This window comes from Aquila chrysaetos, chromosome 20 (assembly GCF_900496995.4).
Source record: "Aquila chrysaetos chrysaetos chromosome 20, bAquChr1.4, whole genome shotgun sequence".
NCBI lineage: Eukaryota > Metazoa > Chordata > Aves > Accipitriformes > Accipitridae > Aquila > Aquila chrysaetos.
This window is the reverse complement of record NC_044023.1, coordinates 16,808,190-16,830,416: the sequence shown is the minus strand read 5'-3', so window position 1 is coordinate 16,830,416 and position 22,227 is coordinate 16,808,190. Positions and strand designations below refer to the sequence as shown.

The 22,227-nt window shown below is 52.4% G+C and overlaps 1 protein-coding gene across 5 annotated transcripts in view; it reads left to right on the top strand.

Moving 5' to 3' along the window:
* Nucleotides 1–22,227, top strand: part of PRICKLE2 (prickle planar cell polarity protein 2) — a 108,965-nt gene that overhangs the window by 71,755 nt on the left and 14,983 nt on the right. For 4 of the 5 annotated variants that reach the window (XM_030043713.2, XM_030043717.2, XM_030043716.2 and 1 more), the window contains 5 exons: nt 4,122–4,305; nt 16,095–16,208; nt 17,992–18,129; nt 18,493–18,696; nt 20,401–20,587. In XM_030043713.2, the coding sequence (XP_029899573.1) occupies nt 4,122–4,305; nt 16,095–16,208; nt 17,992–18,129; nt 18,493–18,696; nt 20,401–20,587 (827 nt within the window). Of the gene's footprint in view, nt 1–4,121; nt 4,306–14,667; nt 15,881–16,094; nt 16,209–17,991; nt 18,130–18,492; nt 18,697–20,400; nt 20,588–22,227 lie in introns of those variants that run through there. The other variant, XM_030043718.2, reaches the window with a different exon arrangement.

Sequence of the window (22,227 nt, the reverse complement as noted above, 5' to 3'; positions counted from 1 at the left end):
GCAGAGGCTGTGCTTTGCAAACCGCGGCACACAACAAGAGACTGCCTCGTCCCAGAGACCTCGCGGGTCAATTGGGCTCACGTCGAGCCGTACGTAGGTGGACCTGGGCTGGAAGCGTGCTCCTGCATCCCAAGCGAGAAGCCCTCGGGAGCCAGGTTCTCCCGCTTGGTGCGTTGGGCCCTGTTTGCTTCAGATTCCCCTTGTGTGCCTGTTTTTGTCGGTAGAGAGAAGAGGGCTGGCGTGGGGTGGTGGATCCAGTTTGCACCGTCCCCCTGCACCAGTGGATGGGGGGGGGATGTAACTGGGGAGGGGGGTTAGAGCCTCCCCTGAGAAGAGGAGTGGACGCCGTGCCAAGAGCACCACGTAAAAGCAGCCGTCGCAAAATAATATACATCCGTCTTGTAACTTCATCACATGAAGCGCTGGCCTCGAGTAGAACAAATTTTTCAATCTGTTTTCGAGCCATTGCTGCTTTGTACCATGTGAAGTCAATTCAAGGCAGGCTCCTTTCCAGCTAAATCCGACACCAGGAAATGTTCTTTTTCTCCCCATTTGCTTCCCGCCATCCTGGCCCCGCGGCAGGGCAGCTCCGTGTAGCTCCGTGCCGAGCAGCCCCGCCGGATTGCTCCCCAGCCCGTGCCTCCCGCAGCAGCATGGCAGCTGGCTGGCTCCCTCTCTTCTTTCCTCCCTGTCCCCAAGCTACAGCTGCTTAACAGCTCCTTTATTTACCCTCCGTGCCTGAAGCTGGTTGTGCTGTCAGCTCTCCTTTCTCCGTTGGGAAACACAACATCACTGGGTTTCTCCTCGCCAGCCCTCAGCTCCTGGAGTCAAGTGATGCTCCAGGATGTCCCCAGCTTTTAGCAACAGCACCAAAATATCTCCAACCCTCTGTCCTCCCCGATGCCGGAGACCTCTCTTAATCACCAGGGCAGGTACTTGCCTGAGATGAGCTTGCAGACCCTTCTCTGGGATGAGAGCAAGACGGAAAGGCTCAGGAACGAAGACGGGATTTCTAGAGAGTGATTGGCGTTAGTTTCTTCTTGCTTAAAAAAAACCCCACCTCCCCGCGCTCTTCTCAAGTTGTGTGGGGCTCCTTGGCTGCACGGGCAGCGGAGGTGGTTGTCGATGGAGCTTTGGTGGTGGTTAGGTGAGGCTTGCGTCTGGCCAGAGCCAAGCAAACGGGTTTCCCTTTGCGGGACGTGCCACTCCACCCGGGCTGCGGCACCCTTTGCACGGTAAGGTACGCGGCACGCCGATGCGCTGAGCATCTCCAGGCTCCGCCGCTCTTCCCGCGTTAAAGACTAACAAAGCCGTTGCTGGCAGGAGCAGCCAAGCGGGCTGCCAGCCGTGGCCCCGCTCCTCTCCGACACCCACCAGCTCTCCGCCGTAGCATCGGCACCCGCGGCACGTCGTTGCTCGGGTCATCGCGCGTGCGGTGGAACGCTGGCACGTGCGTCGTCTCACTTCGTGCCGCCCTGCTTTGAGGGCGGTGGGGGGGATGCTGCTTTTTCAATTTCATCTCACGTTTGAAATGTACATTTTTATATTAAATTTTTACTACGGGGAATTATTTTTAATTATAGCGAGCTGCAAGACGATAAAATAAAGTTGAGTAAGTGAGACCTATGCGAAGAAGTCATGGAAACCATATCATAGGACTGGAAAGACACTCCTAGGACACTGAGTATTGTTCCCATGAAACAACATGTCCTAATGTAAAGAAAATAATTGTAATTAAAGCTGTTAATCTTCTGCTTTTAATGAGGGGAAAGGAAGAGAACTGAGTATCTCAGGGGCAAGATCTTGAAGTTTGTACAGTTTGCCCAGAGAAGTGGCAGAAACCCCATGCGTGGAGACGCTCAGCTTTTAATGGTGCAAAGTTTTTACAGAGCCCGTTGCCCTGGCCTGGGGACATCACTGGTGAGTAGACAGGCTACCTGTGTCCGTTTCATTCTTTACTTTTCTGACCAGGAGAAGCCAACCGCTGGTGATACCCGCTTGCCTGGGATGGGGCAGGAGCGAGGGTGGGTGTAAATCAGCTTCCCGACCCGGTCCTTGCGCTCCTGGCTGTACGTGGTGCGAGCTGCAGGATGGCGGTCGCATGGAGTGACCTCTGGGATCTAAACGATCGTACATCTCGCTTATTAACTCTTTGACACCGTTATTTAAAGTCCTCGCGGTGGCCTGATTTATCTCATTTATTAAAAGCCAAAACCTCTGGCGCTCTCCTGCCATCCTCCGTCTCCTGGAGGGGATGTGTCTGGAGCGGGGAGGAGGGCAAAAACGTGCAGGCTGGCTTCCTCCCCGTCACAGCGCCCGCGCTCCTGGCGTTGCTGCTGCCCAAGCATGGACCGTTGAGTTTGTCTCCCTTTGAAGCTTGTGATTGATATCCTGAAAATTCAAATTTGGCTAAGAACTCCTAAACTCCATTAGAATAACTATCTCCAGTGCCGAACCTGGGGCTCTGGAGCTATTAATTATTGCTAGCATCTTGTTGCATATTGAGGTGCGTCTAATCATGTTGTTGAAATGAGATGGAAACGGCAAAGAAACCAGCGGCTTTGCTGGGGCAGAGCGCCCTTCCACGGTAGCTGATTAATTAAAGTATTCACATGAAATGATGCCTTGATTATTTTTTAAGGTAACAGCCAGAGGCGATGCTGAGACTCTCCGACTGGACACAAACCAGATGCCGGGGGTGCGTGGGGGTCGCTGTGTGGTTTAGATCTGATGAAAGGCAGGAAATGGGAAAATCTGGCAAATCTCCCTGGCTTGACTTAACGGAGCCTCTTGACTTTTGCTAGAGTGCATTTTTTGTGCTGTAAGGGCCAAGTGGAAATTTAGACTCGAATCTGGATCTGAGCGCTGGTATGTTTAGCTGGCTTGTACACCATGGTGAACAAGAAGGAAAGGTGCCTGAAAATTAAAAACCCCTGTGTTTAACTGTTGCTGCCCTCTGAATTTCTTTGCCTTACCTTATAGCAGAGAAACCTCCAATGGCAACGGTAACTTTTCCCTTGCTTTTTGTGTGGTACCTTATTTTTTCCGAGATGTCTCCCTTCTGCAACCCAAGTAAAACCGTATCTCATTCCTCAGAAGTCGGTGGCATTTCATTAGTGCAAATTAATTCAGAATCCTGTGTGGTTACTTCAAAATACATACCATTGACCCATATTGTGGAAGAGCATTGCATTTTCAGAAATAGAAGCCAATTTATCAGCATTCCCTTTAACCTCTTTCTGTGGGAATGGGGGACGTTTTCAGCCGGGTTAATCCTTCGCTGTTACCCCTGGCAAAAGGGTGTGATGTCCTAGCAGCCCTGCAGATAAATGCTCACGCTCAAGCCCATGAAGAAAATCTCCCATGGACCACCAGCTGCAGGAACAGACCCTTAAAAGAAATGCTAAGAAGCGATATTTGCAGTGAATTAAGCTAATGGCAACCTGTGGGCTGTTCTTTCAGTTCTTCTTGTGCTCCCCCCCCCCTTCCCCGTCTGGCTCTCGGGCAGCGTGTGAGCCGGTGTGCCGCTGAGCCGTGGCACGTGCCGTCGAGCCGGGCGGTTAAGATGCCGTTGTAGTGTGACTGTGATTTTTGTAGCCTCCCTTAATTTAATTTAGCTTTATATGTTCAGACTATAATCAATTTTTATGCTACTTTAATAAGCAAATTTATGCTATCAGCGTGCTAAAGGGACTTGTCATTCACAGCTTCCCAGTCAATCCACCATTTTCTGTATTAGCCAAGTGCTCAGCTGTCCTAAATTCGGTAACTGCTCTGCAATTACCAGCTGGCACGCCGATCCGCACCAGGCAGGCACACGGCCCTTGCCTGTGCTGGCCCCTGGAAATGCTCCTCGCGGTGCAGTAAGGGACAAGCAATTACATATCCCCAAACATTGGGCACTCTGACTCAGCTTGATTGCCAAGTGTTGTTACAGCAAATACGGACTTTTATTTCCTCCTTGTGAAAGAGACAAACCCTACGTTAGAAAATGCCTGAGCATAAAAAAGGGTTGAGTTTAGTATCCGCAGGCCAGCGACTGGCAGGAATTGCTTTGCTTTCTTATTTAAAGTGCAACTCACCGGGGCACCTCCTCTTTTTCCTCTCTCCTCACTTTGCAGGAAGATTTGCCTTCACTGTAAGTGCTCCCAGGAAGAGCACATCGTAACAGTTATGCCTCTGGAGATGGAAAAGACCGTCACGAAGCTCATGTTTGACTTCCAGAGGAATTCGACTTCTGACGACGACTCGGGCTGTGCCTTGGAAGAGTACGCGTGGGTCCCCCCCGGCCTGAAGCCCGAGCAGGTAACAATGACACCACTCGGTTACCAGAAGTAAATTGTTTTAATATGCTCTTTGGAAATAGTTTGCCCTGATTTTTCTTCTAGGAGTGCGAGCACTTGTTGCATATGGCTGTTTCTGGGTGCGCTAGAGAGACTTGCAGAGACGGGTCTGGTCTGAATGCACTAATGAAACAAAATAGAGATGCGATCCTTGCAGGACTTGTGGTTTTCTGCGTCTGTAGATATATCTAATTGGTAATTGAGAGGTGGGAAACACAATACTTCCAGGATGGGGCTTGTTGTGGTTGCGCAAGGGAACAGATACAGATGTACCTACTACTGTTGCATGGGAAAAAAGAGCGGTGGGACTCCAGTATTGCCCAGGGACTCGGTGCTCCTGCTGTGCCCTCCTGGACCATTCTGCTGTGCGGTAAGTCCAGGGCAGACAGTTAAAGCCGGTAGATGACTCTGAAAAACGAGCCAAAGTCTTTGGGGTTGGGTTTTTCCAAGTATGACGTTTGTGCCTTACTGGAAGGAATTGCTCAAATGAAGTTCAAGTCCCTCGGTACAGGAATTGCGCGGGATGGATTAGACCTCAGCACGCTGTCTGTGCAGAGTGCGCGTTGATTTCTGCTCCTTGCAGTTTACATGATTCGCTTGGTTTTTATGCTGATCTTTTGCGTGTTCAACTCAGAACTTAATTTGCAGAGGAGACTGCAAAATGAGCTTAGCCTTGATAATTGCTATGGCAATCATTTTAAACTGTGTAAGGAGGCTGGGAGAGGGTGGAAAGCTTTCATTCTTACTGTTGTAGTTGCTGTCCTTAAATACTGTGTTTTCCCGAGCTTTTATTCAGAAGGGCTTAGGCATTTCCTGAAATATTTTGGCACTGCCTGTAGGCTGTAAATATTATCTCTCTGATTAGAGAAAATCCAGTAGTTCGGTGGTGGTGGTGGTTTTTTCTTTTTCTTGTCTTTACAAGCCTTGCTCGGTGCTTGCTTGAAACTCCGCAGCACCGTATGTTTCATTTGGTGCCATCCAACCATGCAAATCCAGCAGTAGCCTTGTTTTCTGTCACCTTCCTTATGTCAGAGGCTCCCTTTTGTGCCTTCCAGGAGGTACAAGACACGGCGCATGGAGAGATGCAGATGGTCCTGAAGTAGCTCTGCTGGTCCTTCGTGCTGCGGGGATACGAACCAGTTGGGTTTCGGGAGTCCCGTTGGAGGACCATACCCAAGCTGGTGCAGCCTGCTCTCAGCACGGCCTTCTGTCCAGGCGTGTCCGTGGTTTCTGGGGCCCAAGCTGGCCCATGTCCCTGTAGCTTTGGGTGGAAATACAGATATTTAGTGACAGGTGGTACCTGACCGGGTAGACATGGTCTCTGATGAGTACAGCATGGCATGAACAGCAATTGAAACCAAATTCCAGCGTGGTGGTGACATACTCCAGAAGACCTGGATGCTTCTGTGATCCCTCAGGTGCTTTTTAAGAAATAGCGTGCCGTCAGGGAGTTTGGGATGCTCGGAGAAAATAGAAGTCCATTAGCTCTAGCAGTAGGTACTGGCATCTCCTGCATTACCCACGTTAATGTATTTTTAGGTTCTTCCAGCATCTGTTTCTTGCAGAGGTAACAGTGCTCCTTGAGACGAACACCTGCTTTCTAATTACACTCCGCTGTCTGCGTTGCTGGGCCTTTTAGCAGATTTGCCACTTCAGACCTGTCTCTAATCACCATGGAGATGAAGAGCAGCCGTAAGCGGAGCCAAAGACAGGCACTGAAATCCTTCCAGCGTAGCTCATCCGCCAGCCCTTCGGGACCTTTCACGCATCAGGCGAGCCGCTAAGGAGACAAAAGCAAGGTGTGACTTCTCTGGGCTGTGAAAGAGCCACGGCGCAGGGCTGGAGGTTGTCCCCGAGTGAAGAGCAGCACCCTGAATTTCTCCGGGAGTTACCATCTGCCTGGGGTGTCGCAGGGCTGGGAGCTGCCCCGGGGTGCAGGAGGGTGCCGTTCGCCTCCCGTGGGGGTACGAGGTACCTCTGCAGCAGCGTGCTGGAGCCGTGCAAGGCTGCAGACAGACCTGTGGCTTTCTGGTCCGCGAGTCGGGTGTGCGCAAGCGATGAGGAGCCTCTGGAAGGCTGATGTCTGCTGCGGAGCAGCTGGTGGGCTCTGCTCTGGCTGAGGACACTGCTGTCAGGCTGGGCTGAAAACGCAGATTTGCAGGCAGTGAATTTTTCTCTGCCTTCCGCTGTTTCACTGTCGTATTTCTTTGACACGAAACAGATGAAATGAAACAACTTTTTCTGCAATATTCTACTTTATTAAAATCTCTACGCAGCATATGAGCTGGGGAGGTAAGTGGTCCCCTGAAAGACTAATGCAATTTTCTTATTATACTTGGACGACAGCCTTCCTACCTCGCTATTCTTGGGAGACAGTGTTCACGTCTCACTCAACGCCGCAATTTACAGGATTTCACGGGGGGAAGTTGGCCAACAAACGTGACATTGGTTTTTGGCAGTTTCCACAGGTCATTTCAGAATTTGGAGAGCCCTTTCAATCCATAGCTTAAATTATTAGGTATAATCTAAAGGGGAATTGACCCAAACCTACAAGGTCTCACTGGATTCCTAGACGCTAATTCGGGCATCAGCTGGTCTGTGGTACATGTCAGCTATGTGAAAATCATGTTGGTTACTTAATGCCCACTACTGAAAAGAAAAAAAAGCATTGGTCCAGTGTTCACAGGTAATGATCCAGACTTTGCATTGAAGAGCGGAGCTGAAAGTTATCCCTTATATTATGGCTCATCAGAACGCAGGACTACAAAGTGCTTTATGCAACAGCCATAAATATTATATATTTCTAAATATGTTTATAACAGAGGGATGAAGATAGTAATATAAAAAAATGTTATAATACCACTGCACAAGGTATGGTAAAAATTCATCTGGAAAACTGGCTAAAATTTATGACATCGCTGATCAAGAAAGAGGGGTATAAACTGGAAGGAGACTGGAAATGTTATTTCCTTGAGGAGCCTAGAAGAGCTTCGTTTGTTCAGCCTAGCAAATCGAAGGCTTATGATCACTCCCTATGCATTAGAGGAGGAAGAGCAGTCATTCAAGCTCCAACTTTGGCACAAGAACATAGATATAAACTGGCTCCAAATGCATTCAGGCAGGAAATTGGAAGAGATTTCAAACCATCAGAGGTGTAAGGCTCAGCGGCAACCTGCCAGCAGGGAGAGCGATGGGTAAAAACCCAAGACTGAGCTCCATAAATTATAACGTGATTAGAAAATGTGGTTTCTTGTAATAGCCGTCAGCTACAGAGGATACCCAAGAGGCTCCTCTGGGCTCTAGTCCCGCTTGGATTGGACCTCAGTGAGAAGTTGTCTTATTGCAGAAGAGGGACTTCTCTTCTGGAAGATACGGATGCAGATGGGAACGGGAGAGGTGGCTGTACAGGAGGCGAGGCAGAAGCTCGGGCTGTGGGCTTTGAGAAATACTCTTCTTCCTGCCTGCCCTTCGATGGTCAGATGGAGAGGTAAGTGTGAAAGTCTTGAAATGGGCAGACACCAATAGAAACGTGTCCTCAGTAACGCAAAATCCCAGAGCGGGGCTGGCTGCAAAGATGGGGGAAGGCAATTTCGGGAGCCAGTTTGTCTGCTGGGGCTGGCAGTCCGACAGCTGATCCTCCTTGCACTGACATAAGTTTGAGGGCAGATGCTTAAAAATAAGTGCTTTTATGATGTGTTTTTCACATTTTTAGGCAAGGCATGCGTAAATACATGTGAATGCGCAGCCTTGAATTCCTTGGGCCTGTGGTTTGGAGAAATCCAAAGAGGTTATAACATGCCGGCTTGAATTTCTGAATACAAGGGATTTTTGAGGATTTCTGTCTTTATTGTGTCTCAATAATAGGAGCAGCTGGTTATGGGCACAGATTTCCAATTAAACAAAAGATGGGGCTCTACTTCAAATGCGGTGCGGCTTTCGGTATGGCTCTGGCATGCCAACGTTCAAGACCCTTGTATGTGCCATAAGAACTTAATTCCCTCTTGCTGTCAGCACAGTTGCTCCGATCGAGTCCCTTAAAAAGTTATGAAAACCTCATCTGAGGTAAAATTAGTAGCATGAAGGTTCAGGGGATCATTTTCCTCTAAGACAGCCATTAGAGCTGGGACCTGGAGAGCTTTGCAGCGTGGTGTGAGCCTCCTAGCTGTCACAGGGGCTTTATTCAGGGGATAACGCATGTGTTGGTTCCCGTTCCGGATCTTTTGCAAGACCTATAGCAAGGGCTTGAGTTATAAAACCTCCAAGCTTTATCAGTTGCTCTTCAGGTCACGAAGTGAGGAAAGGAGAGCGGAGCTGAACCTACACTGAACATGCATTTACACCTTACCTAAAGATACCCACTTTCACCACCTCAGTGTGGTAGAAAGTACATTATCTGGGCCAGTCATCTCTGGGGGACGTGTGCCTCACTTGTGCCTCTGTGTTACGGTCAAGTGCGTTTTACCTTCTCGTCCTTTCTTGAGCCCTGTAAGTTCAGCAAACTGTTTCACTCCTCAGGAGACTGAAGTCTCGCACGCGGCAAGGAAGGAACGAGGCGGACCAAAGCAACCCTGTGCCCCAAGCCTGCACAGTAATGGAGAGCAGAGAAGCGAATTTATGGCCAGGCAGAGGAAAGACGAAAGCCCCGTGAAGAGCTTTACCTTCCTTGACGGATCCTGACCCTGAGAGCAGAGCACAGCGGATGGGAAGCGAGGGTGCTGAAGACAGGGGCTGTAACTCACGTACGCTCGTGCCAGAAGCTGCAGCCGCCTCTCGCTCTGCCCCCTTGCACACATGCACGCTGTAGTGTTTTACCCAAAAGCTGCATTTCAGCACATTTTTAAAAGCTCTCCAATTTCACTCGGAGGTAGCGGTAAGTCCATCACCTCCCAGCTGAACTCTTTCGGTATCTAAATAGCCTGGCAGTTAGCGGCTCTTATTTCAAGGCTGGAGCTGTCTAAATCCAGCCTCCAGGCATCGGACCGTGCCGAACGCTTCCCAGCTGGACGGAGCGGCAATCCTGCACACGAAATGCTTTTTCTGTGCGCGATGCCAGCGCTGCGTGACTTGGGGGCAGCTGGGGCGGGTTAGGAGATTCTGGAGCTATTCCCTCTGCCCTGGAGCGGAGCGGATGGAGGAGGTGTGAGCGCATCCCGTGCTGCAGAAAAGAAACCATGGCAAAACCCTGCGTCCGGGCTCGTGCTCCATTTCTGTATCCTGGGGTGTTTGCCTGATTGAGGTGAGCTGATAGAAGCTGTTAAAATTATTTAATCCTTGAACAGTCTTCTTATCGGGGAGGGAATCGGCTTCTTTTGGTAGGCCATGGAAACAAAACTACTCACCTGGTGGGGTTTGCTTGGTTCTTAAATTTGAAATAGATGTGTGGCAGTCAGCAGAGGTGAGAGGCAGGGGAAGAGCACGGAGTGGAAAAGAAAACAGAAAAATCCTGGACTACACAATATAAACTTGTCCTGGAGCTTTAGTCCAGCGTACAATTACAGCTTTTCCTTGTTGCAGCGTTATTGTAGTATGCTACCCTGTGACTTATAAATACAAGAGCATTTTAAGTGGCCTACCCAGGGGAATTATCAGCTATGATCAATGCAGCAGATGATCATTATAATTGCTGGTGCTGCAGGGGACTCAGCAGTGTGAGAGCGGCTCTGCCGGTCAGTACCTCGCAGCACAAAGACCACTCTCAGATGCTTTTGAAACCGCCGTTTCTGGCTCCTTTTTATCCAAATTCGATTTCTGCTTAAAAAAAGAAGAATCATGGCATGTGCTTTCACGAGTCTAAAACTTGTGGATGTACGGCCTTCATTCAAATGTTCTTCTTTGATGCCAGCGGGAAGCAATGTTTCCGCGGGATCTCTTACAGACCAAGAGCTGCTCCAAAGGCTTGGCAGGAGCGGATGTCGTTCTCAACTGGTGAGCAGCAACGCTCAAACGACGCCGCTGCCGTTAGCCGTGGGAGAGAAGCGCGCGGAGAGCCGCAGAGCGTGCCAGAACAAATAGCACTTAGGAAAATGATTTTTCCTTTGTTCCCTGCCTTTGTCCCTGCGACTCGGGAGAGGGTTTCCGAGAGCAAACCCGGCGTTGCGGGGTGCCGGACCGCCCGGCACCGGGGATCGCATCCGTCTCCCGCCGCCACGCGCCGGCACGCAGGCGGGTTCACGGATCTGGGGGTGATAACGGTCTTCTCCCAGCCGGGGCTGCGGGGTCTCGGGGGGACCCTGGCTCCCTCCCGGGGTGCGTGCCTGGCCGCATCCCCGCACACGGCAGACCCAGCCAGCGGTTCCCACTCTCCTCTCCACTTCGGAGCATCTGGCCTCGCCGCCAGGATTGTTTTGCTTCAAGAAATAAAAAAGTGCTTTGTATCCTAACGGCCGTGGAAAAGGAGGACGTGCCGGGCTCAGGCCAAAGCACACTGAACCCGTTTTCCAGTTTCACACGTGCTATCATCTGTGGAGCTCGTGTGTGAGCCTGCGTCTACAAATACTTGCAGCGTTTTGCAGACACGTTGAGAGGGTTATTCGTGTGTGGCTTGTTTGGGGTTTTTTTCCCCTTTGTTTTTCCAAGGGAGGCCAGCAGGGACGAGAGAAATACTGAAGGCACCAGATTCATTTCTCCATCAATTTTAAGTATTCCGTGTAAAAGACCATTTAATGCCTGACATGCGGTTAAAAGCCAGCGCTGGGGAGGAGCAGGCGAGCCGCAGGAGCAGCCCCGCTCGCCTGGGCCAGCACGGGCTTGTCGGAGCCACCGGCCGCCTTCCTCCCGCTGCAGCCGAAGCTCGTGGGAGCTCGCGCGCAGCGAGCCGGGTGGACGGGGCCACGAGTGAGCGCGCTCACGTACGCACCGGCAGACGCTGCTCCGCGCATCGCTGCGCCGGCGGCTCCCTGCGCCCCTGCGGTACATCCCCGGGTGGCGTGGGGTGGGCTGCCGGGACTGTGGGACCCCTGGCGCGGTCCCAGGGGCAACGATGCTGTCCTGGGCACGGCGGGGGGGGATGTCGGAGAATGTCGGCGTGCCTGGATTTTGAACAGACTCCACTGCGTGTGATGATTTGTTGGGCTGTGCCTGAGCAGTGGCTGACCCACCAAGGTCCCCTTTTTGGGGACATCCGTCTTCAGGCACTCTGCTGCACACGGGCCAGCATGTACTGGCCTCGCAGAGCATTTTGCAAAAGCCTTGCAGGTGGTTTTGCAGTTCGTTTGGTTTCATGAAAGCCAGGTGGGATTGCCCAGCTGGATGTGCTGGAGCTGTTACGGCTGAGCAAGTCGGCACCCATCAGCTGAGCCGCGCCAGGACACCGCGTGCTCCTTTGTAGTCCATCCCAGTGGTACAGTCATCCCAAACAGCCCGGTTTGGTGGGTGCTTTCGGTAGGGGTGAGTACAACCGAATGCTACTTCCCAACAGCAATTCATGGCATAAGAAACATGGCATTTCCCCTCCGCTTCCTTTAACTCATTGATCAAAGAGATCCTTCATCAATGGCTTAAATTCACAGGTTGTTTGCAAACTTTTCCTGCTAGGAGAAGGTGTAAGACTTCGCTTACAAATATGCTCACATGGGTTTTGTCTTCGGTCACCCCTGGGACCGCCAGGAGAAGCTGCAGTCCTGCCTTTATTTAGCAGGGCCGGGGTAGGTTTGTAAACTGTCAGAGTTAAACTGGAAACACACCCCAAACCTAGGAAGACTGCAGAACACAAAGGCATTTGTAAACTAATGTAATTACTTTCCTCGGTGCCTTTGAATAAAGTTGGCTCCACTTTAAAGGCTTTTTCCTACCCTCGTTTTACATTGCGTTCTTTCCTTTCTCCTGGTTTCTTTCTTTTTAAATTTCTATCTTCCCCCCACCGTGCCCTCCCCTTTTAGCTCCAAGCAGCTGTTAACTTCCAAAATGTGTATCAGTTTTTCTTAGCAAACCTTGGCGTTTGGACATTGTCCTTTTGAAGGTGAGAATAACACCCTGGGAAGATGGATATCTGCTGCTCTGGTTTCTTGCGGCACAGAGCCTGTCCAAGCACCTGGGAGACCTCCCCGGGGCAGGACAGGGCTTGCCCGGCCGGCCGGCGTGCCACGGCGCCCAGTACCCGCAGCCGGCCCGGCTTCCAGCACACTGGCCAGCCCGTCCCCGTGGCATCAGGCCCTCGTGACATTGACCGAAGCCTTACTTTAACTCAGCCTGATGTTTTCCAGATTCCTCCGGGGTTTCTCCCATTCGGATGTGAGCAGAGGTCACAGTGAAGAGGGGCAAGTGGGGAAACTGAGGGTGAAACCTAGCCCGGCCCCACACGTGGCTCCCGTGGGTTAATGATGCTTGTTCGGATAATCATGGCCAGAGCAGATCTGTTGCGAGGGGAAATAGCAGGATGTGGAGCTGCTGTATCGTATGGCAGAAGTATTTAATAATAAAACAGTTAAAGATACGGCATGATTTAAAAGGGATATGTTATCCATCCTGGGTCATTGCCCCACGCTCTTTTCCTTATCTGGGTGCAGCTGATGTTGCAGAGCCTGTAGGGTCAGTGAGGAGCCGTCCGCCAGCGCCTGGGGGGTCTGCATCAGGCCCTTTGGCCACAGCGGCCCTGCAAGGCTCACCAGCTACAAAGGCTTGTGCGTGCTCCGAACCGGAGCTGGACGGAGGAGGAGTTAATTTTAATGGAAAACAGTGACCTTTTGTACAAAAGCAAAGTGCAGACTAGGCAGTTTTAGTTTTCCAGCAAGTTAACATTTTCTGCAGGCCTTTTCCCTGAAAAGCCAGATCGATCTGGGAATCCCCCCTTTCCTTCTTTATTTTTCCTTATTCTTGAGCATCAGGACTGGGCTGTGCCAGCCCAACTGCCAGCCGCTCACTCGCGGGGTCAGAAACGCTGTCGGCAGCCGGCTGAGCACAGAGGGAGGGGATGCTGGCGGCCCGTGACTCCGTCCCCTCCCAGGCTTGGCTCTCCCATCCAGGAGCTGGGTGCATCCCGTGGGGAATGGGTGATGGACGAGAGAGCATATTTGCACAAGCCTGGGTTAACGTCAGCCCGGGTAAGGGGTGTCCTTCTGCTCTTCGTCTGCGCCCCAGCTGGGCCTGTCGGGATAGGAGTGATGCCCCAGGTGAAAGGATCTGTGTGTGTCCCTGGTTCAGGTTTGACCCCAGGAGGGATGGTGGGTGTAAAGGCACGAGCGGAGGAAGCCATCGACAGGTACACGGAAAGAGTTTTCTCCCCACAAGATGTCCTGTGGGTGCTGGGCAAGGACTGGCAGCTGCCTCTGCTCCATCCCTTCCATGAGCATCCCTGCAGAAGGTCCCCTTGGCTGATGCAGATCCAAAGCAAACCCTTTCGGGTTATTTCAGGCAACAGAACGCAAGTTGGAGCCTGTTATATTTATTTTGTTTTGCTTTTCAAACCAAATTGCCCATCCCTGCCGAGCTATGTTGCTGGTGTGATGGGAGCCAGTTCCCGCGGACCTGCTGAGACTAAATGGAAAACTTCCTAGCGGAAGCAGGAGCGGAGCTGGGCACGTACGTCCCGCCGCGCCAGGCTCCGGGAAGGCAGTGCCCAGGCTGCCGAAGGAAGAACTCGCATCCCTGTTTTTTCGCTCAGGGTAAGCGTCTCACAGCTCATTGCTGTAGGGACCAGAGCAGCCTGATGGAATTTGGCAGCTCTTCAAAAAAAAAAAGTCATTTCTGGTCTTCGCCAACTTCAAGGACTCAGTGGGCAAAAAAACCGTCATTGCAAGAAATAAAAACACAAACTAACCAACCTGAGCGCAGGGGAGAGTCCGCACGTGGGGAATTCGGTGGAGAGAAGTCAGCAGGCGTCTGTACCGGCCGGGAAGGCACAGTGTGGTAGCACAGTAGCCTGGCAGCCCCGTAAAAGGTATGGCAGCCGGGGCATTGCTGGGAGATTTTCAGCTGCAAGCTCTGCTACGGACTAGCTGCATGAACTCAGGGAGCTCATTTAACGTCATTATACTGCAAATAGTCCTTTCCAGTGCGCGTATTTGCTACCTTGTGTAGCATGTCATAAGAATTTAAGTGTTTTTAATGTGCTTTGATGTCCCTGGATGAAGGATGCTCTATAAATGCAAAGTAAGTATTCTAATGTACGTAGTTTGTTTTCTTTTTAACATAACAAAATACTTAGCAGCCTTTCTTTCTTTGACAGTTTCCATAGCTGGTGGGTCTGTTTCTGCTGTGCCTTAGTTAAACAAATTCAGGGTTTTGCAGTGGCATATGCTCAGCATGTTCCTCAGCTTCGTGACACAAGCAGTTCCCTTGTCATCAGCACTGCAGAGTTACGGGCGGAAATCTGCTAAAAATCTCCCTTTCTGCAAAACCTGATGACGGGGAAAGGTGGATGTTAGGGCTGGTTTGGAGGGGAACCATAAAATGAGAGGAAAAGTGTTTGCAAGCACCGGAGCAGCTCTGCTCGCAGGTAGCTCTGACTGAGACCAGGGAGTGAGCTGAATGCAGAGTAATTCTTCCTGAATAACGCCAGGTTTGGATATTTATTCCGGAACAAAAAGTGATTCCTTCCTGTTGAAGGCTGTATGAGCCTCCGCCAGCAGCCCGTGGGCCAGCTCCCCTGCCAGCCAGCCCTGCGCGGCCTGCCTCTGCGTCCCCATCCCTCGCCGTCACCCACGGTAGCTTGTCATCCCGCAGACGCCGTGGGGTTGTGCAGGCAGAGGGGGCTTCTCTGGGGAAAGCCAGCCCAGGCGGTGCTTTCTAGGCCAAAGCCCAAAACGTACAGCGAGGGAAAAACCTGATCAGAAGCCACTGCAAAGCAAGCGTCGTTCGGGAAAAGCGCTGCGAAAGCTGCAGGCAGCGCAGCCGCTCTGACATGAATTGCTGCAGCGTCTGAGAGCCAAGGGAGCATCTCAGGGGGTTAATCCCACCGCGGCAAAGGCGGAAAGCTGTACGCACCGGGAAAACAGTTTGCATCTCTCTAGCCAAGTGTGGATTTAAGGAAGCCGTCCAGCCCTCCGCTCCTGCCCAAGCATCCAGAGGCATGCGGGGCTGCAGAGACTCCTGATCCCAGCCGAGCTTTCCCTTACCTTTCCCTTCTCCTGGTTCTTCCCAAGCCGTTCAACATCACCGTGGCCATTTCGGAGCTGATCCTCGGCCAGCGAGCCCCATCCCGGTGCCTGGCCCGGCCCTTGAGTACACGTCCCAGGTGTGGCAGTCGGAGGAGAGACGCTGGGGTTCAGGGTGTGCTTCCTCTCCGGGCTGCCATCGGGCTCCTCCGGTGCCGGGGCACGCCGTGCCCCACCGCGCTGCCTTTTTAATAGCCGATTTTAATTACACGCTCTGAGACGAAAGAGAAAAACCAAGCCTTCCAACAGATTTTATCTGCTGTTTATTTCCACAAATTGCTGCGGAAAAAAGCCCGGAGGGTTTTGATGGAGGTGGAGGCTGAGATAGCCGGCAACACGGAGGCTGCCGGGGCGCAGCCTTTTTAACCTCCCCTGCCGAGGCAGGTGCCGACACATCCCCGCAGCCGGCGAAACATGCTAACGCTATGGAGGCTGACCGAGCAAACGGTAACGAGCTCCGCTGCCTCGCCGGGGCTGCCACCCCTCTTTCTCGGTGGAGAAAAGGCAATGAAACCGAAGCAGCGCCTGGCTGCGTTATTCCCCGCTGGAAATCATCGGGAGGACCCGGTGCCTGCTGGCTCGGGGGGTGGCTGCTTGGCCGGGCATGGGGGCACGGGCTCGGTCAGGGAGCCCCAGTGCAGTCCCCTCTCTTGCTCCGTAGGTGCACCAGTACTACAGCTGCCTGCCTGAGGACAAGGTCCCCTACGTCAACAGCCCGGGAGAAAAATCTCGCATAAAGCAGCTTTTGCACCAGCTGCCGCCGCACGACAATGAGGTTAGTAACCGAAAAAAAGTGTCCTCGGTCATCTATCTGCCGGGGCTGCGGGTGGGGAGGGGACGCACCTCCTGGGGTTGCTCCTGTCGGAAGCATGGCTGGTCCTTTCTCAGCCCTTTCTGCTTTTGCGGGGGGATTTACTTGGGGTTTGGTCATGTTGCTCTTTAAGTGCTGTATTTGCTACCTGCCTGCGTTGTGTTGGAGGTGCGGGGGGGGGGTGTTTGTTTCTGAAGGTGAAATTTTTAACGTCATCCTTCTTCAGTTCTCTGAAATCAAAGCATTTTCTCAGCCCTCAGAGGCCAAAGCCACGTTAAAAGTGGCTTGACGTGCTGTTGAGATCATCTGGAGCCAGATCCGAACTTGCAAAAGCCTTTTCCCAAGTGCTGCTTCCGACTCACCTTGCGAGGGGGAGCGTGTGTGCCGAGGAGGGGTTTCCCTCGGACTGAGCCTCGCGAGCTGGGAGCTGGGAGAGCCTGGCAAGCTGGAGGTTGAGTCAAGACCAGTCAGAGAAAATAAACCTTCTCACATCTCACAAGAAAGATGCGAGGCAGCAAAAAGGGTCCGGTCTTTGACGTCCTGTTCTCGCCAGTGAGAACACTGGCTTCTGGTAGCCCGCAAAATTTCCCTTTGTAAACAAAAAAAATTATTTTCGTGCTGCTTTCTGAAGAAGCCGCTCTGGAAAATACGTGCAGGTAACTTGTTTGATCTAGGTCAGATTTTAACGAGTTTGCCTGCGCGTGGCTGGGTGCCACGGGCATAGCACGGTGCTGCCAGTGCCGGGGGAGCTCCAGGCACCAGGCAGGGGCTTCTTCATGCACACCCTCGGGCCCCAACCTGCCTGCCTGCCTTCCCTGGCAGCTGCTGAAAACCCACAGCCTCCGACAGCCGAAAAACGTAAGAGTAAATACGCATGAACGCTGCTACTGCAGCCTGCGCTGCTGCAAGCTGGAGGCACGAGCCTGCAAGTATTTTCTGCAAATTGGCAGATTCCGCATGCAGTTTCCCCTTGTGCTCGGTTTTGCCTCTTTGAAAATTCAAGGTGTGTTGGTTGCTCACCTGAATAATCCTGCTCGGCTCCGTGAGCCTGCTCTCTAAAGTAACGGAGGCTGGATTGGGCACTATTGCTACACGTGGCCACCTTGGCTCTTCAGTCATATTCTCCGTTGAGATGCAATCAGCCAAGAGCTAAGCCTGCAGGCTGAAAATAGCCAGGAAAACCTCAGAGTTTTATAAGCTTTGGGGAAATTGCATCGTTCATTGTTTGTATCCTTTTATTTTACTTATTTCCTTATTACCTTCCAACGCAGAGGTTTTGCATATGTGCAAACTTGACCCTACGCTGGAAGAATAGTTGGAGTTCCCAAATAGCTGGAACTCCATCATGTACACAGGGAAAACGGGCTGCGCTCTTGAAATGCCAATAAAATGTTTTGAAGCTGCTGTAAGACCTCTGCCGTAAGGAGAACGCAGGAAAACCCTCAGTCTGGTTGCTGGGTCTGGGTGGGACTCAGAGGACCCAACTTTTAAGACTTTCCTACAGACCTAACACCCAAAGAGCAACCTTCCTCCTGCCCTTTCTTCTCATTTCTACCTCTTGAAATTTTAGCTGAACCCCAGGATGACTGAAGCCCAGACAGCTGTTTTTCTCCAGGCTCCCCTAAGCCCAGGACGGAGTTTATTTGCGTAACCCCCTTGCAGAGTTTTGCAGAGCCCGTGGGACTGCGGCTCGCTGGCCGGGGAGCCAGGGACAACCCTGCCACTGAGCATCGCTTTTGTTTTTTAGGTCCGCTATTGCAATTCGTTGGATGAGGAGGAGAAGAGGGAGCTCAAACTCTTCAGCAATCAAAGGAAGAGGGAAAATTTAGGAAGAGGCAATGTCCGGCCATTCCCCGTAACCATGACGGGGGCCATCTGCGAGCAGGTGGGTAGCGGCTGATGAACCGGCCCAGGCGGGGCGGCTTTTGGATCGCCAAAGTTAAGCAAAGCTCGCGGGAGCAGCACCCACCCCGTGCCCCCAGCGGCTGTGAGCGCGGGGGTCCGTCGGGGCGGGTGCCGAGAGCACCCCGCAGTATTTGACGTGGACCAGTCACGCCAGCTCCTGGCCTCGCGCAGCGGGGAAGCTGGTGATATCTTAGCCACAAAACGGGGATGAAAAGGGATTAAGACGTGCCCGAAAGGAGCTGCGAATTAGCGCCTTTTTCTGCCGCGGTTGCGAAAGCAGCTCGTTGGCGACGGGCGGCGGCGGGCTCGCCCGCTCCCCGTTAAACACCGGCTTCTCTGACAGTGCGGCGGCCAGATCAACGGCGGGGACATGGCCGTCTTCGCCTCGCGAGCGGGGCACGGCGTTTGCTGGCACCCTCCCTGCTTCATCTGCAGCGTCTGCAACGAGCTCCTGGTCGACCTGATCTACTTCTACCAAGACGGGAAGATCTACTGCGGCAGGCACCACGCCGAGTGCCTCAAGCCCCGCTGTGCGGCGTGTGACGAGGTAAGAGCCAGCTCGCCCCGGGTGCTGCCCGTGGGGATGGCACGAGGGGGTTCCTGGTGCCGGCTGGGTGGCGTTTCCCCTCCACCCGCCCTGGCCCGCGCACGGAGCCACGCACACGAAATACGACGGGGCTGGCTTTGCCAAGCGTTCGTGCAAGCTTCTCCCGGGGTTTCAGGTGAGCGTCTCGGGGATTTTTCGTTGCAGCCTGCCTAGGGCTGTGCTGAGAGAGGTCCTCGTCTACGTGCGGGGAGCCGGGGAGGTTTTCCGTGAGCGTTCCCAGTAGCAGCACACCCCCCCGTGCTGTGTGATTTTAGCCCAGCGGTGTGTGGTGATCCCCCCTTCCCCTCTGTCTCCCCAGAAGAAGCCTCTGGTGGGATGAGTGCTGTGTTTCCTACAAGACGGTAGTGTTTGAGTACACGCCGAGCTGGAACAGGCTTTAAGAGAGGCGATTAACGGGCTATAGGAAGCTGAACAAATGGAATACAAAACGAATATAGAAAACCATACAGAGTTGCCTCTGAGCGTTTCTCAAGTGTCAATCTCTGTTTAAAAGGCTGGTGAAGGAAATTGTTCTGGCTTTTAAAGTTGTGAAAAGCATAGTGTGGAAAACCATATGTACTATAAAATACCACGTCCCATCTATGCAAGCGTGTAATAGTAAATATCCAAGGCTATATGCACTTCAAATATAAAGAACATCGACGTATGTATCCAATTAAATTTGTAACATTACCAGTAAAAAAACAACTCCTAACCATTCGACTGGCCCTGTTTCCTTGTGGCTTAGGCTGGGTAATTTTTTTTCATGTACTTTTTATCCTTGCAAATTCTCGTATAACTCTTTCATTCAGCTGCTTCTTTAACACGCGCTTCTTCCCCTGAAACATCCAGCACTAATTGCGAGAAAGAGTAACTCAGGTGTAAGAGGAATTGCAGGGGAAAAGCTTTTGGTGTGGCCTGTGCCGGGGCGGAGAGCCAGGGAGCAGAGCTGGGCCACTGCTTGCTCCCGCAGCTTGGCTTTGGGAGTGGAGATGGCGTGGGGTTGGGAAGTAGAGACAGCAAGAAAACATCCGCTGGAACCGTTTCAGGTGGCTGTTTCGCCAGCCCACTCTTAACAGCACTCTGTGCCTCAGTTTCCCCACTGGTATAATGGCTGCTATCATCTTTATAAGCACGTGGGCTGGGGTAGAGGCGATGGTGAGGAGGCCGGTAGCTCCGTCTTCTCTCCCCTCCAGAGAGCTGCCACCTCTTGTGTGTTCAGTCATCCTTTGTACGCGTGTCCCTGTTTCAGAGATGGGTCAATGTGTTTTAGTAAGCGGCTGCTCTGTTCTTCAAAAGTCCACCAGATCGATAGGTTGTATATAAGCATGTTTATTACCCTGATCGACCCCTCCGGCTGATGGATGTGCTTAGGAGCACGTTACTGCGAGCTCTGCCTTAACACTCTGTAGTCCGTGCACTACCACGGTCCTGAGGTATTTGCGTTTTAATGGATTTCCTTAAGAAGTGATGGGTGCCCCTGCCGCAAGCCAAACCACGGGAGTTTCCCGTGCAGGACGGCGGGGTTAGCTGTAAAATTTGGATGTTGTGCGAGCAAAGGGGCACAGCCTCCGCGCAGAGGCAGGAGGCACAGAGGTTGATGCCCGTGCCTCAGGGTCCCCTTCCTGACCAACTCCGCTCCGCGCTTGTGTTTCCTGCCCCCAGATCATTTTTGCCGACGAATGCACCGAGGCCGAAGGGCGGCACTGGCACATGAAGCACTTCTGCTGCTTTGAATGCGAGACGGTGCTGGGGGGGCAGAGGTACATCATGAAGGACGGCAGGCCCTACTGCTGCAGCTGCTTCGAGTCCCTCTACGCCGAGTACTGCGACACCTGCGCCCAGCACATCGGTACGTGCCCCTGCCCTCGGCCCCGGGGCGAGCGCGGGGCGGGAGGGGAGCAGGGCAAACCTCGGCTCCGAAGGTTGTTTCTGGCAACAGAGAGCTGTTGCGTTAGGTCTTTGACAGCGACTTGGGGCTGGGGGCAAGACTGCCTTTGGCTGGGGTCCGCCCCAGCCCTGCAGCGTCCGAAGAGGCTCGTGCCCCTCTCGCGTCCCGCCAAGGAGCTAGCGCGGTAATTTGTTTGGTTAAAGCACTGCTTATCCCTTTTTGCGGTCGGAGAGGGGCGGTCTGTCAGCAAGCAACCTCAGGAGCTGTCGGAACTAGTGAAAGCTTTTCCTGGCCTAATGTAATGCACGCTTTTTTTTCCTTTAATTCTCATTTTCCTGTAAACAGCCTGGCTCTTCGACTCTCAGATTCTTCCCAGCTGAGCTTGCCAAAGGATCGCATGAGTTAATGAGCTACTGACAGGAAAGATGCTTGTTCATTAGGCATCATTATTTTTTCTGTTCGCCTTTTTTAATCAGCCGGCAGATAGATCTTCTCAGACAGAAAGAAATAACACATCGGAATCAATCTACGTTTCTAGAACAGTGATTGAAAATGTACTTTATTCTGAGGGTTAGCTGTCCCCCCAGCACTCGGGGGGGCTGGGAAGCCACCTCGCTGCTCTACCCAATCCCGTTTGCCACTTGGCTGAGCATTTGCTCGCGGGTGGGCGGGCAGCTCTTTCTTTGTCCGTGGAGGTGAGCTCACATGTTCACATAATTCGTAGGCTGCAGGGAAAGGAAAAAAAATCCCAACCATTTTGGTCTTGTACAGCGGCCAGATGGCACGGGGAGGAAGACTCAGGGCTTCAGCGAAGCACTTGGAGGACGTGTTTGCTGTGACCTGCAGCACATCCTTCCTGAAAGCTCAGCTGCGGAGCGGTGAAGAAGCAGCTGTTAACGCTTCTTGCACGCTCCCTTCTCTCCTGCTTCCCCCATCTGCCGTCCTCCCCTCTGTCCATCCATCCGGAGCCTGCTGACTGTCAGATTTTGGGGGGAAAAATGCCTGTTCTGGTGCATATCTGCACATTTCTAGCCAAGGAGGGACTGCAGCCATTTTGCTGCAAGTTGCTCGTAGTAGTCACTGAGCGTTGTGAGTAAGAGCCGCATAAATCGGAGGTGTGTGCTTAAGACTTGTAAGGCTTGGGTTGGGTAGAGGACAGAGTAGGGAGACTGTGCTCCTTCCTCTGCGAGATGGCTTCAGGGCATTGGAAAAGGAGCTGATAAAATCCCACCCACCGTCTTGTCTCTCTTTTGTCCACAAAAGTGTAGCGCTCCAGTCTATATAAAAGCATTTCGTTCATTATAAGGGAAGAAAAAAAAAAAAACAATTACACGACCCCAAATTTAGCTCGGAATAAAATGGACCGTTTGCGTACCGCTCATTTGTAAATTACCTGGCAGGATTCGGCCCCCCCCCAGCGACGCGGCTGCAGCGGGTGTGCAAGCAACGTGCTGTGCACACGTGCGGTGCAGCACCCCGCCGTGCACGGCGGTTTCTCAGGTAACGGGGGCTTTCGCCACGAACGGCAGTTTAAACAAGTGAATTAAACGTTCTAATTGAAACCTCGGGAGCTCTTCTCACGGCTCTGACCAAGAGCGACG